The sequence below is a fragment of the Vanessa tameamea genome, chromosome 14 (assembly GCF_037043105.1).
Source record: "Vanessa tameamea isolate UH-Manoa-2023 chromosome 14, ilVanTame1 primary haplotype, whole genome shotgun sequence".
Classification (NCBI taxonomy): domain Eukaryota; kingdom Metazoa; phylum Arthropoda; class Insecta; order Lepidoptera; family Nymphalidae; genus Vanessa; species Vanessa tameamea.
This window is the reverse complement of record NC_087322.1, coordinates 1,211,713-1,232,115: the sequence shown is the minus strand read 5'-3', so window position 1 is coordinate 1,232,115 and position 20,403 is coordinate 1,211,713. Positions and strand designations below refer to the sequence as shown.

At 34.1% G+C, this 20,403-nt stretch overlaps 1 protein-coding gene across 3 annotated transcripts in view; it reads right to left on the bottom strand.

The window, feature by feature from the left end:
* Nucleotides 1–5,428: 5,428 nt before the first annotated feature.
* Nucleotides 5,429–20,403, bottom strand: part of LOC113398786 (furin-like protease 2) — a 249,430-nt gene continuing 234,455 nt past the window's right edge. For 2 of the 3 annotated variants that reach the window (XM_064216986.1, XM_064216987.1), the window contains 11 exons: nt 19,728–19,904; nt 19,496–19,630; nt 19,109–19,416; nt 17,078–18,874; nt 16,721–16,954; nt 15,536–15,694; nt 15,117–15,256; nt 14,322–14,577; nt 11,883–11,977; nt 9,584–9,747; nt 5,429–9,235 (listed from right to left, as the gene is read on the bottom strand). In XM_064216986.1, the coding sequence (XP_064073056.1) occupies nt 9,077–9,235; nt 9,584–9,747; nt 11,883–11,977; nt 14,322–14,577; nt 15,117–15,256; nt 15,536–15,694; nt 16,721–16,954; nt 17,078–18,874; nt 19,109–19,416; nt 19,496–19,630; nt 19,728–19,904 (3,624 nt within the window). In that variant the 3' untranslated portion in view covers nt 5,429–9,076. The remainder of the gene's footprint in view (nt 9,236–9,583; nt 9,748–11,882; nt 11,978–14,321; nt 14,578–15,116; nt 15,257–15,535; nt 15,695–16,720; nt 16,955–17,077; nt 18,875–19,108; nt 19,417–19,495; nt 19,631–19,727; nt 19,905–20,403) is intronic. The other variant, XM_026637686.2, reaches the window with a different exon arrangement.

Below are 20,403 nucleotides of genomic sequence, written 5' to 3'. Positions count from 1 at the left end.
TGCACTTATAAAACCGAGGGTACTGAAATTAATTTTATTTAATTAATAGTTGCGTTCCAAAGTTTTCCCGCCGCGTTAAATTTGGTTTATGCAGGCCTGTTCCATATAGTTTGCTCTATTTGTTAACATTTATTGTTACTTATCTGACCCTTGGGGTATGTGAACTTGTATCGCCTAAGTTTCCTTAATAAGTATAAATTAAGTACAAAAATAATTTTATTAATTATTACGTACTATACAGTAAAGATGTTATATGGCTTACTTTCTTAATTAATAAAACTCCAAATTATTCATCAGGAAGAATTTCGAAACGCATACAAGTTTCCTTACGATATTATCCATTACAACCAAGCACAGTATTTATAATTATAACATTAACGACCTGTAAATTTCCTACTGCTGGGCTAAGGCCTCCTCTCCTTTTGAGGAAAAGGCTTGGAGCATATTCCACCACGCTGCTCCAATGCGGTTTGGTGGATACATATTTGGCAGAATTTCGTTGAAATTAGACACATGCAGGTTTCCTCACGATGTTTTCCTTCGCCGCCGAACACGAGATGAATTATAAGCACATGAAAATCAGCGGTGCTTGTTTGGGTTTGAACCCGCAGTCATCGATTAAGATGCACGCGTCCTAACCACTGGGCCATATCATTATTATAAACAAACATATATTTCCAAATAGATTTGGCCGTCATAATTACCTGTACCTTATTTAAAAACTTAATTGACTAATAATGTGAAATGTAAATTAATTAAAGTGTGGGAGCCATTGTTAGTTAATAAAATCGAAGTTAGACGGAATAATAAGTATTGTTTCTTCCGAATTCCATTTAATCATTTCCATTAAGCCCATAAATGCCAATAAAGGAATGCTTTACGATTTTTATATAATAAATCTCCTGAAATTACTTTAAAATCAAGGTGCTCTAAATAAGGCTACAATAATATTGCCTGTGGTCAGGCGAAGAAAGGCGTTTCTTATATAATTATGTATTCGAAATACAACTATTACAAATGACTTATTTTGTAATATTCAATGGCTTCGTTGCCTTACTTTTATCGGTAATTACGACAATCTGAACCCTCAACACAGCGCGGACCAAAGATCAGATAAGTCCGTCATATCTCGTCGTGAAATTCAAGCGTCCTTTAAATAATTTATAACCTGTCTAAAACATCTCAAATCTGAAACTTTGTAAAATCTACGATTAGAGGAAGTTGTCAAAGAAGCTTGCAAGTAAACAGTTATTTATTAAAATTAATTATTTATTTACACTTCGAAACGAATATTTTTCTCTGAATTTTTTCCAATCTTTTATGACAGACTAAAAAGATATATGTACTCTAAGTAAACTGATGGTTTACTAATAATTAGTTTACGCTCGCGTTTTGGGATTAGTCGTCAAGAGTTTGGCATAAAAAGTAGACTATGTACGTCCTTGGATTCCAAGCTTGCTTCATACAAAATTCTATCAAATTCGGTAAAGTAGTTTAAACGTGAAGCATCAAACAGACAGAGATAGACAAAGTTACTTCCACATTTATAGTGTTAGTGAACATAAATAAATGTCATGTAGTTGTATTTTTTTTTATGGTAACTCTTAATGCTCACAATAAAAGCTATTATATTTATAAAATACATATAATATCCACAAATTAAATTAAATACTCTTAAAACTTAATAGTAAATACTTGATAATGTCTTTCTTTATGATATAAATTCGATTAAGAGAAAAGCACTGATGTGACAATCGCGTTTAATTATAATTAATACACATATTATATATAATTATATGTATATTATTGGGATGTCGTTGTGTGTGTGTGTGTGTGTTATACATCAGTATAAATATTGTGCATCATTTGTTAAATATTATTATAAGTATTTCGATTTTTCTTATATACTCGTATGTTGTGAATTGAAGTATTGAAACAAATAAAAAATTGAATTTGATTGATCGTTCATTTTTATTTACTTGGTGGTAGGGCTTTGTGCAAGACCGTCTGGGTAGGTACCACCCACTCATCAGATATTCTACCGCCAAACAGCAGTACTCAGTACTGTTGTGTTCCGGTTTGAAGGGTGAGTGAGCCAGTGTAACTACAGGCACAAGGGACGTAACATCTTAGTTCCCAAGGTTGGTGGCGCATTGGTGATGTAAGGAATGGTTAATATTTCTTACAGCGCCATTGTCTATGGGCGGTGGTGACCACTTACCATCAGGTGGCCCATTTGCTCGTCGGCCTACCGATAAAATATAAAAAAAATATAATAAAATTAAATAACATTGGTACTAACAACTATAAATAAACGATTATTTACTAATCAAGGCAAAGTCTTCTGCGAAAAAAGCAAAGTATGTTTTAATATTTATTTTTAACGAGCTAAGATTTTTATTATCATATATACGCTTGCCCTTTCCCCACCTTTTTATGAGGTCGGTGTGTTATAAAAAACCGCAAGAAAGGATTATGCAGATTTTAACAGATGGCCGCTTGTCCGTTGCCTAAACAACTATAACATTAATTGACTCGTACGACACCGATTTGCGATGGTTGCTTCATTCTACTTTATCAATCGCTACCACATTACACCACAAATTCAGATTAAATTATCATATTTGTACTGTATCTCGCAACTTTGCTCCTATAAAAGTAAATCACTCAAATAACTAGTAAATTTTTCACTCCATTTCTCTTGGAGACTTGAAGCTTTACCACACCACTGTTCCAATGTAGATCATTGGATTGAATATTAGAATACAAACACATAATGTTATTTAATCCACCTACCACCACCTTAAAGTTGAGTGAAATATATATATATATATATATCTATAATTCATGGTCCGGCAAAAATGATTATTTTTTATGGTATATTGAATAATATTACGAAATATAATTTATCCTCAAAAGACCCAATACTCAAAATACCGAACGCTGTCCATATTCCATTAAAACAAGGTATTTGTACGACCGGTTGGGCACGGATTGTCTAAATGTTAATGCAGGCCACAGGACAATACTATGCAAATAACATCCCTCTAATATTGCCCTCATAATAAGGGTCCGCTAGAGTTTCGATAGGGTTACCAGTTAAAGATATGGAAATTTAAGGTTTTGGGCACGTTCATTTCCAATATATAGTTTTAGGTATTAAATAAAATATCAATTTCATTCGTAAATTTCACTAAAATTTCATGAAGTATTGACCAGTGATCGAATATAACCTTCATGCCAATAATACTCCTTGCGTTGACTTCGTTTTTGTTATTTTTTAAAATACCTTACAGACCAGGTTATTGTAATTGACAATAAAGGTTTAAATGCCTTAAAGCATTCTCAAAGTCAAACTTCACGCTCATCGGAACATCATGAAGGCAATACAACTCTTGATTTAATTTTTTTATTCTTTAAAAGAAAATCAAGTCATCGCAAAACACGAACGATAAATATCAATCTGATAAGCATCATTATATATAATAATTACATGATATATATGATACACCGTATGATAGGTGTATTATAATATACCGGTTGTCAAGATTTCAGTGAGATTCGAAGTGAATTGTAACGTAATCGCATTTCTGGTCACTTCCATTGCAATTCTTACATGTGCCTAATAAAAAAAATAGCAAATTTTTAGATCGCACTGTTAGTGATATTATTATGTAAACATTCTAAGGAATCCAAATTGTCGAAAGGAATATCGTTATTCGAAATTTAAAAAAAAACTAAAATGTCTGTCTCAGATCCGGGTGCAGAACAGATTACGTATCGGCGAAGAGACTAGGACTAGGCTTGAGCAAATGCTATGGTATATTTAATTCCTGGTTATCAGTAAATTGATGTATGGAATGGTTCATTCTCATTATAACAATATTTTTAGGGAAAGATAACCACTTACCTACAGCTGACACATTAACATTACCCCGCATTCTCATATTTCATTGATTAGGATTAATCAGTATTTGTAAACAAGGACTGTAAATAAATTTGATGCTTACACTCATAAATGTGCAAATTTCGTTAAATGGCAACCCTGAATGTAAATAGTGTATGCCAGCTATAATAACATCTGTTTGATCGGCAAACAAAAGGCCTTGTCACACGGGACGTGTCTCTTTCTTGCTTACGAAAATAATCGATGTTGGACAAGGATAGAATATGCATTGTGTTCGTCACTTATGTGAATACATCATAATAAATGTACTCTTTAGTTCGACAGATGGAAATTATGTACTATTTTTAAAATCAACAATGTCGTAAGTCGCCCTTTTTTGTATTAATTATTAATCTTAGAAATGTAAGAATTGTATTGACGTCGCGCCCACATGTGTGACGTAATTTTGTGTTATATTACTTGTTGGACTAGCTTATGCGACTGTTCATTCCTTGAACCGAAATCAATAATCATAAGGGATTAAATTTAAAATCAAGATATGGACTGTTGCTTCTCATTACATATTCTGTAATGTTATATATGTACGGAAAAATATTTATGATTTTATGAGAAAATGTGATACTCATAGCATTGGTACAAGGAACAAACACAGACTTGTTACTCCTGTTACTCGACTGCACGGAGTCAGCAACTCTTTTGTGGGGCAATGTGTAGGGTTCTACAACAGGATCCCAGAAAACATTCAGAAGTCAAATTAAAAAAAATGTTGCCAAATTTAAAAAAAAATCTTAAAGAACGCTTGTGTGCGAAAGGTTATTATAGAATTAGTGAGTTTATAGTTGGGAATGAAACCGTTTCTTTTCATATTTAATATTGGTAAATAATAAAATTGACAAAAAACGACCATCAATAAGTAAGTGTAATGCTTCTATATTCAATAAAGGAATTTGAGTTTTTTTTTTTAGTTTTTTTTTTTAATAATCAGTCAGTAATGTTTTTGTTTTGAAATTCTCAGTAACGATCCAGAGAAAAAGAAGAAATTTGTAAAGAAAGCAAGTAAACTTGATCTTGCGTCCGATGTCCAACCAATCGAGATACATTGTCGGTTTGTATTGAATAATGATAGTAAGGGAATACATAAAGGTGTGTGCGTCTGTGTGTACGTATCAATACGTTAACGCACACTTACATTTTACTATTAACGAGCCACGCAGGAGGTCTGGTGTTTGAAATGATCAACCGTGCTCCAAATTCGGTTTCTCAGAACTATTGTTATGACTTTGGTATTTTTATGGTATTATTATGCATTATTATGTTATGGCAACGTATTTGAAGCTGAATGAAATTGATTATTAATACACTCAGGCAAGTTTAATTCGGAGTACATGGGTGTTTTGTACGACGGGTGAGTCATGTCTCTTCAAAATCTTTTGTCATAGTTTGTTGCGCTTATGACGGGGCTGTGACTATAATTATAATATTTAAAAAAATAAAATTTCATGACACAAATAATAAAAGACATGTGACACAGAGTTGTTTTTATTATAAATATTATTTGCACATAAGAATATTCCATACAAAAATACGTTTTTAATTAAAATGATTTTCACAAAAACAAATTATAAAATCACTTAAGACAGATCAAAACACCAAGTAAACAATAAAAAATTTTGTTAAAAAAAAACAATACATTCGAAATTATGCAAACTTCGACACTGAAATATGCGTCCAAATCAGATGTCAAGACTTTTAAAACTAAGTACATAAAAATCTATATTAAAAGCAAATAAACATACACGCATAGAAAATATGAAATTTCATAATTTTAATTGACAAATACAAGTCATAATATAATTTGTAATCAAAACACACAATTTCTCTATATTTTTTGACAGATCTGTAGTGACGCCATTTTTTAACGGCAATAAAAAACCCTTATGAAAAATGTCGCTTAAAAACGTAATCCAAAAACAATTACAATTATAATTTTATCTATTGACATAATAATTTATTATTTTAACAATTCAACAATCTAACTATTTATTTACATTTGTGATGTTAATGGTAACATTGTTAGTTGTTAGATATATTTCTTATCTGTATTTTATTATTAATTTTGTGTAATTCACCGATTAATTTTAACAAAATTTAACTAAAATATCAATAAAGTATAAAAAAGTTTAATAAACATAAAATAGTATATTTCCGCTAGGTTTGTAGTTCCAAATCGAACAAATAAATTTATAACTAACAAATAATAAGCTTCGACTACACTGTACCGTTAAATTAAAAAAATAATCTCGCATATGCGGATTCACAATGTGATCGAGGCTTTACTTCCTACTTAAACATAAAGACAAGTAATGACAAGGTAAGAGTTACTTTCAATTGACATTATTTTTTTTTAATATTGTATAAAATCAAAGAACCGAAAAAATAATATCATAATAAAAAAGGTCGTAACCACCACATGACGGATTATTGAAAAACATATTGTACATTATTTATTTCTGGTAACTTTTGAGCCTATACTACTTAAAATTAACAGGAATTTTACAGAAAAAAAAATAGTGACCTTCTTAAAAAGAGAGCGAAATGAAAAGTGATTTTTTAATGTAGCGTCACCAAAAACATTATTTTTAATCTGTATTAGCGGCTTAATGTTATGTAATAAATGGTTCATTTTAAATTAAATTATCGTTCGCATTGTTTTTGTTACCTTTTTATATAAAAACCCTATCTACTTATAAACGAGGAGATTTTTTTTTATAATACCTATCTATGAAAACTACGAAACCGCTAAATATAAAATTTATACCAGAACATGCGGCGCGTTTTTGATTTTTTTTTTTTAATTTAGCTCATTGACGTGACATTTGTTTATTCTTGTATTCAAATTTCACGAATAATTGTTCCTTAATTACATCACGTTTCGATATCGAAATTTTCAAAATTCAATGATTTAATTTTTGTTAATAATTTTGATTAACTGTTATAGGAAACAATTAAAGTTCAATACAGAGATAGGGGGAGAGTGTGCTAATCAATTATAACTTAAAGGTTCTGTGTATTGCGGTCCGAGGACTGGCAACTCTGACTGTGCAAGCAAAAGGCCCGAGAGTAACTATTGATTCTAACGACCGAAACCTAACTAACTCGAATCGAGGCCTCAATATTTGACTATATACTTTGGAGACTGTATTTTGTAAGCGGATTTCAAGAAACAATCTAGATTTAATATGGGAACGCGAGCAAATTTTCGTTTTACGATCGGTAAACAAGATCGGCTAATAAGGGTCGCTATGTGACCGGGTCAAGCGTTGACCGGGATTAAAGAGCCGTAAATGGGACCTTCTTCGATTTTATAGCGGATCAGAATTTTTTGGACAATATTTTATTTCAGATATAAAAACTTTTTTGTTGTTCGAATCGTGTCCACTATTCGAATATCGTTAAAATTAGCGAATAATTTTTGGGTATTTTATAAGCAATTACTTTCAGTTCGGATACATAACCAAATAATTGTATTTAATTAATACACGAAATAATCTTATTTTGCTTTAAATGTCTGATAGCCACAAAGTACACCATTTAAATAGTACGTTTGACGAGTCACAGGCGTATCATATCATAATAAAATTGGCGCGTTTGTTCATTTCGCTCAGTTCTTTTGTAGTGTGACACTCGTATATAGATATTAAACGATCTAAGCATTGAATATTGAAACCAAATTATTGAATTTTGGGTAACTTAGAATCAGACAAATCTATCGACGTGATTTTTTTTTTTTAAGTGCAGCTTAATATTCATATTGAATGATTATATCAAAATAGAGCAAGTTGCAATCACTTTAGTGTTTTGGAATAAGCGATGTAGTCGCGTTTCTTAAAAAAATATATTTATCATGACATCAATGAATATATTATGTATTATATATTTAAAGTTCGACTACGTTTCAAAGTTACCCAAATTGACTGACCGATAAGGATATCTTTATATTTAACTTGCAATGTTTGTTTGTCAAAGACACATCTAACAAATTGATTAGAACCATTTCCTGTGATCCTACGAAGTTAAAATTTTACTAATCGGTTAGTAATCAAGCCCTAATTGGTTCCGAGCTATGGAACTCCCCGACGTTCAACATAATCGTCATAAAATCTGTTGTTTTGAAATAAAAAATCTTTAAATAATAGTCATAATAAATTTCAATATTAAATTCGACCAAACTTTAGGATAGAAAAAGTAACAAGAAACTCTGCGTTTGCGACATCGTTTATTGCGACTGTTATTGCAAAAGGGCGTATGTTATATTATTTTCTAATTTTAAATTTAATTTAAATTTTAATTTAGTTTTTTTTAAGAGCGACGCTAGTTAACATGGAAACAGACAATTTGAAATACGACCTTTCGGATTAACAGTAACGAAATCATATGATCGCTTCCAATATAATATTGGATCTGGTTATTAAAAATGATATCAAAACAATACGTTTTTATATGAACGTAAATTGATGCATATTGTGACGCTAATATAAAAAAAAAAATGTAATTTCAAACGTTTAAAAATGAATTTGTTCATTCCCGCGTAAAATCGATCGCTGTCAGTTTTAGCGCCAATATTAAATATATTATCTGTTATTTTAATCTGCCAAACTAAATGAATGAATGAATGAATATAAAATAAAAAATCATTAATTCTGTACTATATCTGTTTTGAGCCTTCACTATATCATTCTGTAAACACAATCTTACGGCTAATATTTTAACAAGTGCCAAGTGGTCCACCGTACGACATATTATTATATATTATCTATATTTGCGACCATTTATTACAACTAATATATAATTACTTTCAATCGAACGATTTATTTTATTACAATACATTAGTTTATTGTATCAGAATACGGTTCGTTACGTTTCATAAAAATACTATTTGAAAATACATCTTTGATTGTTAAGAAAAAAAAAAAAAAAACAAATCACATAAATCTACCCAATACGATAGGATCTTTGAATAGGATTTTTATTTCGTAAGAAAAAAAAATAGCGTCTATTTTCCTGTTTCTTTGTAAAATGAACTCTAATACAATTGGATAAGACCTACATTCGGTAGCCGAGATCGTAAACTCGCTACGTCTACTTCACTTACGTCTACATCACAGCGTGCTATGTGGAATGTTCGAGAAGCGGTTCCTGCTCGTATTCGCTGACCGGGAAGGTCGTCCGCGATCCCAGCACTGTGACGTCACCTTCGTCCGTGCACGCGAGTGGCGAGTAGTACGCTCCCTTCGAACGTGATTGAGGTTGTTGCGATCTTCTCATCTGCTAAGAATAATAAATTCATTTAAAATTGTTGAAATAACTTAAATAATTAATTTACTCCTTGGTATAAAAGTCATCAGTCAAATTCAGGACATTAATAGCTACGAATATTCCTCAAGAAATCCTTAGTAAAATTTACCAATGAACGTTTAGAAATTGCCCTACGCCTCAGTTCTCTAGTATTGGCCAGGGATAGATACTGTAACTATGTTTGTGTAAACAACTGACTTTACGACTGAGTCCTGAACTGGGCTACTCTCCGATAAGACTGGACTTGACGCCATCTACGTGATGTGGGTGTCATGGTAGTGACCATAGATATCTTCTATTTGACGAAGCAATAACACATACCTGTGTGACTATCATAGCGACGATGAACACGGTGACCGCTAGCGCCGCGACGGCTGCGACGACGCTGGCGAGCGCGTGCGGCGCGGCGTCACTCTGCGCGGTGTGGAGCGCGCTCCACTCGGGGATACGACGCTTCCCAGCCACGGAAGAATTTATGCATTCCCCTGTAAGGAGAACATATATAACATACCACTTCTCATTTCTGTCATAAGTAGATTTGCGAGGGACAATCGTACCCACTTTATTGAAGACTGATCATTTTGTCCTACAAGTCGGACAAATCATTTTAACGACGATTTTATAACAGTCGGAATTACATTTGTAAAGGTGGAAATAGCTTTTTATTATTTTCGCGTTTGCCTCGCACAGCATTACCCTCGGCGTAATTACACCGACAAACAGGGTGACAACAAACGGACATACCGGATACGTTAACATTTGACCGGAGCTACACGTGGCAACTTTAGGCAAGTGAAAAAGTGAGCCGCCTTCATGGATGACAAACTTTTATTTGAAACTAACGACCCGCCCCGGCTTAGCGCGGATGCAATTTATTAATAAATAAAATGTTACCGTGTAAATCTAATTTACACTCTGTAGCTCTCAGTTTAATGTACCTATCTACCAACTATATTTTTTAGAATTGGACCATTAGTTCCGGAGATAACCATATTAGAACATACAAACAAACAAATTTTACCTCTATATAATATTAGTATAAATTAGTATTGAGGGTAGTAAAGTAATTTGTAAAAGGAAGACTCCACTCCAAAAAAATTAACGTGATGATTACGAATAGATCGAAAGAACCCTTCACTAAAATCGTAAAGGTCACCCAACACGGATTCTTATTCCCAACATAATTTTGAATGCAATTATATTCTTAACTTTAAGTGACAATTTACAGTTCTAACCATAAAATGACACTTAAATATGAACCGAGATGGTTCAATCGTACATCTAAACCGATGAAGTTCAAACCCAGACTAGCACCACTGAATTTTCATATGCTAAATTTGTGATTGTAAACCATCTCGTCCAACATTGCTAGGAAACCTGCATGTGTCTAAGTCCAATGAAATTCTGCCACATGTGTATCCACAAATCCTTACAGGAGCGGCGTTGTGGAATAAGCTACAAACTTTAGCCCAGCAGTGAGATAGAGCAGATACTGTTATATATATTGTCTCCAATTATGACACGACGAGAAAAGGTAAACTTTTAACACCTAGTTTCCGACTTCGCCTAACACATAATAAGGCCAAGTTAAAAATAACTAGGTATCCATACATGCATATAATACAATTGGAGTGTCTGTTTGTATTAATAAAATAACCGCATTTTACTAAATGCATATGTACGTATATACGGTACATATACCAAAACGACATTTTGTACAATTATTGTCTGCCTGTCTGTTTGTTCGGTCTAATCTCTGGAACGGCTGAATCGATTCTGACGAGACTCTCACTGGCAGATAGCTGATGTAATAAGGAGTTACTTAGGCTACTTTTATTTAAAATATATAAAATAATAATGGAATAATCCCAGGATAATTCGCAAAGACAATACACCCTGTATTGTCTCTGATAAATAAAGCATATAACTCAATACACGATTATATTGATGATGAAGAGTGTGAACTCAGTATTTGTTGTTTTCCAGGCAGAATAGATTAATTTAATTGGTTTTCATTGACATACTCTCTTATTCAAATGGTGGCTAACAGTAACTACTGAGTTTCTTCCCGGTTCTTCGCGGTCCGCTTTCCTAACCAAAAGTAGCTTTACATTAAATTCAACACTTTTAGAACCGGTGGTATCTTTACATATTGGATCAGGAATATTTTAATTTTTGATTTCGATTCAACAGAGGAATGGCATTCTGTCACTATTCGACGCGTCATGAACACAAAGTACTTTGGCTATTTTTACTTATTAACTTTATACATTTAGTTATGACTTTATTGTTAAAACAATTCTTCTGTTATTATTTTTTTGTGATTTAGATACTCGGAGATGCCAAGGGGCCACTGCATGGTAAGTGTTCATCACCGCCCATAGACATCGGCGCTGTAAGAAATTCTAACCAATCCTTTCATCGCTAAAGCGCCAATAACCTTGGGAACTAAGACGCTTTGTCCCTTGTGCCTGTAACACTAGCTAACTCAGCTCTCGAAACGGAACACAACAATAATAAGTATTGCTGTTTGGCGGTAGAATATCTGATGAGTGGATGGTTTAACGGTCTTGACAAAGGCCCACAACCATATATTTTCGATTGATCAAAACAAGCTTACCGGTATCAGGGTGACAGTGGCAGCAATCAGGTAAAGCTGTAGCATTAGCGGCTATCCCTCGCTCGGAGCAGCACCGGACGCACTGATTGTTTAATCTATAATAAAACATTTATGATTATTAATGATTTCTAAATAACATCAGGTGCACGTGGATTTTAACAGAAGATCACTGGTTCTTTCTCTCGATCAGTTCAGATAGAGTTTAATGCAGATATAAGAGTTAATAACGGTAAAAAAACAAGTTAAAAAAAAGGCATCACCAAGAAATGGTGATGAATTCGCTTTGTTTAAATTAAGTTCAAGTTCAAATTAAGACTTTATTTTGGTCAAATTATTCCAACATGAATTTTCATGACTCCAAGCTGGATTTCATTGGAATTTGAGCAAACCAAAGTTTCTTTAAAATTTGCCAATTTTGGCATTAACAGCTTAATAAAATAATATATGTCCAGTAATAAGTAGATACATTATTAATTATTATTGAAATCGTTTAAAATATTTTTAGTATGTGATACAGAATAAAATTTTACCTACAAATGAAAACGCTGCGATGAATGTTAAATAACTTCTTTAACAAAATATATTATGGAAAAAGATATTTTAAACGTTAACTAAGACCAAGTTAAATTGACATCTTGTCTAAACAATCATATTATCTATAGACACTTATATCTTTTTTTTTTCACGAAATCAAAGAAAAAATGTATTACAGTCTCATTACAACGCAATCCGGTTAATATTTAGTGAAAATGTATAAAATCATGTTTATTTTCCATGCGTTCCGATGACTACTTCGCAAAATTAAAATACTTGTAGTAATAAAAATAAATTAATATGAAAAAGGTCATAAGAATCTTTAAGTTATTTGCAAAACAACCGTCAATAGAATATCTTAAGTCTTTATAAAATCCAAGAACATCACTATCCTAATTAAACGTGCTAGTAGTCAATGTTAAATGACCTAAAGAGGTAGGGTCAAAGGAGCGAACTTTTAGGGTATGACCTGACCTTCTTGGACTTTAAGCTATTGAATATACAAGTTGTTTGAGTACTATGATGTATATAGCCAACCTTTGATTAGAAACTAAATGAAAATGGCATAAATATATACTAGTAAGTTATGTAATAATAACAATAATAATATTTGAAATTAACGATGATGATGGTTCTCAAAGGAGACTGGGCTGGACTATACGACAATGCACAAGTGTGCGCTCAAACGCATGTGTGCGTGTGCGTATTAAAACCGAGAAGCACTGCCGAGTTCCAGTTACTAAGTTTATAGGCGGAGTTTGAACCCATGAAGATGGAACTATTGAGACAAGACTTGCAATTGAAAGTTATTATGTAAATATTAAATATTATCTCTCTTAACTGGTTGCAAGATGGTTGCAATCAAATATTTTACCAGTTAATTAAATTATATCAGTTCTAAATGGAGACTAATTGCCTCGGAGCGCAATGCAACTTTATGATCGTATATATATATATATATATATCTCGGGGGGTATTTATTAGCTATGAATAGCTGAATTTCATGTGCCCGATTTATCTTTAAGTATCTAGTGCACTGTGGACGAAAAACATGTATGAGTCAGATGAATATATTCCAAGAAACAATTTGGTATAATTAGCTTCAAATCTTCTATTTGAACAAAGTCCTTTCGGACAATTTTTACTATAGTAAAAATTTACGTAACAGAACAAAACCAAGATGCTATTATTAAAATTGCATTATTAGTATTTAAATATGAATTACTTCTACTTTATCCACGGAATTTACTATTTCCCCACACATTTAAAATCATCGAAGTATTTAATTGATACTCTGATGCCATTTCTAATTACACCCACGAGGTTACAACCCGTCGCATAGCCACTTTCTATTGACTACTGCTCTGTCGGGATCGAGCTTTATACGGTACATAATTTAAAACTAATTGCTAAGTTGTTCAAACATTTATTAAGACTTAACTGCTCGATGCAGAAGCACTGCGACGTGACGCTGGCTCCACTGTTTAGCTATATTTATAGCGTAACGGACGTTAAGTTTCTAGATAAGGACTACAGAACTATACAGGTCCAATACCTAAATAGGTACAAGACTACTCACAATGTAAATTTAATTTAAGTGAATCGTGTACAATTTGAGTAAATAAAAAAATTATGACTGATAAGGTATAAGGCTGATTGGGCTATATTTTCCATGCACGTAAGTTACAAACCCGACAAACTACGAAAGATACTATATGATATTGACATAAAGAAATCGAGAGATAAAATCATAATTATTATAATTTGCTTCACACTAGATAAAAATTAATATCAATCAAAATCAAAAGTAAATTGTACTTTTCTACTATATTGATATTAATTTCATTAATTTAGTTTAATAGTTACCTTAATCAATTATTTATAGTAACTATTAGTATTACTCACCTATCAAAACGCAAGGGTCTCGAACAACCAGAACAGCTGTATTGCCCTGGACCCGAACACGTTCGACACGATTCGTCGCAAGCGCGACACATTCCACTATTGGTTTCCATGTACTGGGATCCGAGGCATTCCATACAGAGCCCGCCATCTAGCATGAAGCGTGGGGGGCAGGACGTGCAGTGTAGCGGGCCGGAACCGTTACACTCGCGACAGTAGTGATGACAGTGACGACAACCATCATCAGTTTGGTAGAAACCTGGAGAAGAAAAATAACATTAATTGTAAGCAACATCGCCGAGAGAGAACTAAGTGGAGGCAACCAACCCTTAAAAGGAGAGGTAACCTATGCCTAGAATGGTTTATAGTCGCATAACTTTTTACTGTTTTCAAGGTCTACTCGACCCTGGTATTGAATCCAGTACTTCGGGAAATACAACTTAATACTATCCACTAGACCATTAAGGCAGTTAGTTTTCATATTATATGTGTATGTGATGCGCAAAAAATCTGTGAATGAATCACGTAAATGAATATTATTGGCGATAGGGCTTTATGCAAGCCCCTGCTTAGGTACCACACACTAATCAGATATTCTACCACCAAACAGCAACACTTAGTATTGTTGTGTTCCGGTAACTAGTGTTCAAGGTCTTCCATGGTCGTGGCGCATTGGCTATGTAAGGAATAATAAATATTTCTTACAGTGCCAATATCTACGGGCGGTCATGATCACTCACTATCGGGGAGCCACTGACATTTGACAGTCCACCTATCTATATTATAAAAAAATAATACCTTGAGGACATTCAGGATGGCACTCTCCAGCGGCTAACCTCCAACCCGGTGGACAAGAAGCACACTGATCGCGTCTCGGCCCTATACAAGTGCGGCATGACAAATAGCACTTAGAGCAGGTTCCGCGATCCGCGTAATACCTGTAGAATTTTAATCATATTGACTTCGATTTAACAGAAAAAAAATCTTATGAAAAAGTTGATGAAACACACACAAAATGAGTTACCAATTATTCTACGTATTGAAATAATATTTTGCAAAATGAACAACTCATTATCAAAATATTGACAAAACGTTCCATGGCAATTAACAATTTACATTTGGGAATACTTGAATTCCCTATCAACAATATGGTTATAATTTTAGATTAATTGTTCTGCAAATCTATTAATAAAACGCTGAAAAAGATTCGTTCTCACCCCTCAGCGCAGGCAGTTCTGCAAGCACCAGATTGCAGCCTCAAAGAGCCGGTACATGAAGTGCAGTTCAAACGTGATACACAATCCGCGCAGCCGTGCATGCATCGCGTACAACGCCCAGCTTCGGCGTAATAACCTCGACTGCATTCTGATACACATCTACGAAAAATTGGAAAATATATATTAAATTGAAGAAACAGTTAGTCGCAGTAACTATTGCAATCGATATCCCGAAGCACGAAAACTATTTGATTAAAAAAAAAACTTTGTTGGATTTTCAGTGATCAATAAACTTTTCGTCTTGTACCTTTATCAAAAGATTACAAATATGAGCTCAATAAATGATAATTTGTAAAGCAGCGCAACTCGTAGTATCACAAGATGATAGAATGCAGATTCTGAACGATAAATGTCTATACAAACATATGTTTGTGTCCATGTAATGGTGACGAATCTTTTCAGACCTTTCAGTATTCGTCGTCAGTTTATTCTGTCGCGAGAGACAAATAACTAAGATTTTAGTTCTGTCTCTATTATGTTCATTGTAAATTATATACTCGCTGTCTCATTCTAGAACTCACTCCAAAAAAATAAAAATTTTAATTATAGAACTTTATTGAGTATGCCTACTGTCTCGAGAGCTCCTTGCTACAATCTATGAATTTTAATTAATTTTGAATGAATAGTATGAATAAATAGTACCACGTTCATCATAATAAATACATTACTCAAAATTAAAGCTTTATATGTATTTATAATTCCAATTTACCATCAACACCAAGCGAATGTAGTAGAGAATTCAGAACCCGATCGCAAAGATACACTCATAACAGAGTCAATGACCTCGGTTGCAATACAGACGTTATAATCTTCATCTTATCTCGAAATATTTTAACAGGACTTGACTCCATCACGTACACGTTACGTTAAAGAACCATACTTTTGGAGGAAATGTCTTGATACTTGTAGCGCAACGACTTCTTTAGTATTTGATATTTTTATAAAATATAATATAACGTGTTATTTTCAACTTAAATATGTAAAAAAAAATAATAAATTCATTAAAATTTAATATTCAAATTGCATTTGGATGCACCTCAGGCAACTTCTATAAATCTCCATGTATATTTTAGTTTTAGAGTGCAATAAAAATATATATAAATGAATATACTCGTTATTACGTACTTGTGATTTTGTAGCAAGGCTGGCGTGGCGCACGTAAGACAATTTGCTTCTGTTTCACCAAAGCAAGATTCACAATCACTATGACAGGGGGTACATTGACTCCCATCCGCGAATTCTCTAGAGGAACACCGATCGGTACCAACGGCAACGCATTTTCCCTTCTTATTCAACTCCCAGTTTGAGTTGCAAGTCAAACATAATGTGGTCAAGCAGGACGCACAACCGACTGGACATCTAAAAATAGGATAAAATTTTAATTATAAATTTAGCTTAGATTTTAACAACTACAATTTTTTTATTAAGTCACAGTTTTTTTGTTTAAAAACTAATAAGATTAACCTCATTCAAAATACTTACTTCATGCACTCTTTTCTCTTTTTATCAGAATAATATCCACTTGGACAAGTACTCAAGCAGGTACCATCAAGGATGTAGTTCGAAGCGAGACACGTAACACAATGCGTCTCTTCAGCGCCAATACATGTATCACATGAGGGGTGGCATTTAGCACATAAATAGTCTTCATTCTCAAACGTAGAGGGGGGGCACGAGGCTGAACATGTTCCATTATATAAAACTAAGTGATGTTCACAAGATGTACAGGCATCAGCTCGTTCTGAACAAGTTGAACAATGAGCAGCGCAAGGCCGGCAAGCGGACGCTTCGCTGTCTTCCCAATATCCATCAGGACATTGTTGTAAACATAAACCTAAATCCGCTACTAATAAATGAGCTGGAGAACAAGTCAGACAAGAATCTTGTCCAGGTCCGACACAAGTCTCACATGATTCATGACATGGCCAACAAACTCCACCTTGGTTCGCATAACTTCTTGGAGGGCATCGTGACACACAAGCGTCGTCAAGACGATAATGCTTACATGTTATACATTGGGTAGGTCCTTTTCCATAGCATCCTTGAGAATCGCATTCGGGGTCACATTCATGCATGACGCGCCTATCATTACTATCAGCGAGGACATTTTCCCCATGCGGTGAGGGAACGTTATGTCCGTCGAGACTTGCTATAGCCTTTTCTGGATCTGAGCCAGCGGCGAATAATGTAGGGAAGTTTTGATAATTGGTAAACGCGTCAGTATTGTAAAAAGAATCCCCGACCGAATCGTATCCATCAGCAGCTGTTGGAAAAGCGTATGGTGGCGATATTGGCGAAGGTCTTTTAGACCGCAACTTTACAGGATCGGTTGAAGTACCATAAAATATTAACTGCCACTTTTTAAGGATACCCGGTTGGTTCACGTGTCTGTTACCCGCATTGACAATTTGGAGAGTCCATTTACCTTCTGCTCTTTCACCCCAAAAATGAACGCTTAAAAATGGCCAATCATCAAAATTAGAGCTAATGACATCACGAGGTCTTTCAAATAATAAAGTCGAGGTAGTTCCCATTGGTGATGTAAGCAAGATTCGTAAATTTCCACGTGGAAAGAATCTCAATGATATTTTACATTGAACGTGTTCAAGATACCTGACCTCATTAACTGTTCCACTGCACCCATTAACATCCATATGTACACTTAAAGTGTAACCATAAGAAGATTCTATAGGTTTGTCTTCGTTAATTTCCTGCGATTTGCAAATATGCTGAGGAGGAACCGATACCCATTGTTCAGCTAGATTTACCATTTCAGTCGCATCCATGAGACCATAACCAAACTTATGACTAACTTTTCTTTTAATGCCGTTGACGATCCATCCATTTTCTTTTTCTAATGGTTGTGAACGAGAAGTTAATACTACTAGATATTGCATATCTCTCCAAGTTAGATCTGGATTAGCTTCTAAAGCGAGAGCACATATACCGGCTGCTAAGGGCGCAGAAGCCGAAGTGCCTGTATGTTCTACTGTACAAATATGATCTGCTCTTAATCTTCCATCCATGTCAACTGTAGCTACGCTTTTATCATGCCCAGGCGTACCTGAACTGTAAGTAGTGGCTAAAGTAGATGAGCACTCTTCTAAATACCATGGCTTGTATCCACCTTGAGTTGCACTTGATATTGACAAAGTAAATATACTGTTTGTGTAACCATCACAATTACAAGAGTCTGTGTGACGTCCACCATTTCCCGAAGCCCACACAAATATACTTCCTTTCCCACGTCTGCCACTAGTAACTCCATAAATAAATGCTCTGAAAGCAAAATAATTATTATTACTTAAACTGCTTTCACTCGTAACATAAGAACGGTTCCATTTTTGGCCTTGGTAACTGAAATTGCATTTTGAGCGTTTGTGTTGCGATCATGATTTGTATGATATATTAATTATGCTCAGTAGATATTTACACAAACAATTCATATGTAAAAAAATTAGGTTTTTATTTCACATTTAAATTATTGAAATTTAGTTACAACACCCTACTTACCTTCTCGCTAATGGTCCCGGTCCATCAACGGTTTTTCCATCATCTTCTGGTCCCCATGATGCACTATATATGTCGATATGATCGGGGTTCAAACCCAATGCTCTAGCTTCTACTGCATCATTTACAACACCATCCAACATCCGCACCCCACCTACACTTGCATTGTAGGCGATACCAACTCCACAATACTGATTGTAAGCTACTGCAGCGACCTCACCAGCGCATCGCGTGCCGTGTTTATTATCACCATTGTCTTGAGGCATCGGATCATCATCGTTTCCATTTATATCCGTGGAAGCAAGAGGATCCTAACAAAAAGGATTCGGGACCTTAATAAATTGAAAATAGAATAGATAAGTTAAAATAATAAGAAAAAAAATTGCTTACATAGTTTTGCGCGAGATCCGGATGATTCGTTTGAATACCATCATCCAAAATAGATACAACGACATTTTTGCCTGTATAACCTTTCTGCCAGGCGGAAGCTACGTTCATGTCAAGACCATCTTTTGCGCCACCGTTCTGTTAAAGCGAAACATAGCAAATTAATACAATATCATCAAACTAACTAACTTCTTATATCTATGCTCTATTATAAACGTATTTTGTCGCGGCTTACCAAATACCACTGTTCCTTGAACAATGGATCCGGAAAAAAAGGCGACGGTGTGATCGCTCGATGTCTCGTCCGATGCGAGGGCTGCCTTCGCGATAATTGTGACCACAGCGACGTTTCGTACGGATTGTAGTCTCGTTTGATTCGCCGCTTCTCGCGTTGCTGCTCGAACCATTTCACCTGAAAACAAGGATGGATTTAAAATATTGCTAAGCAGACCAGAATAAAGTCAAGACAAGTCATTAAATTAGACAACTCAGAAATTAAATTAAAACAGAATGCATTCATGGAAAATTTCGTCGAAATGATGAACTTTTATGAAGGCAGGTTAAAATATTTTTCAAATCAAATCAAATCAAAAATCTTTATTCAATATAGAAGTGTTTACACTTGCTTATTGATTGTCAAAAATCTACCACCGGTTCGGAATTTAGCACCTCGGACCTGAGAAGAACCGGCGAAAGAAACTCAGCGGGATATTTTTTTTTTTTTTTCCATTTTGCATGTACAATAATAATTATATTTTAGTTATTTGAAACAGCCTGGAGGCGATCATTTCATTCCCAAGGTGTGCAGTCAACTAAAAAGTCATTAGTGTTGTAATATCCTTTAGCACACAAACGCTCTTTAACGATTCTTTTGAATTTTATAATTGAATAATTTTGAACGTTTTCTGGGA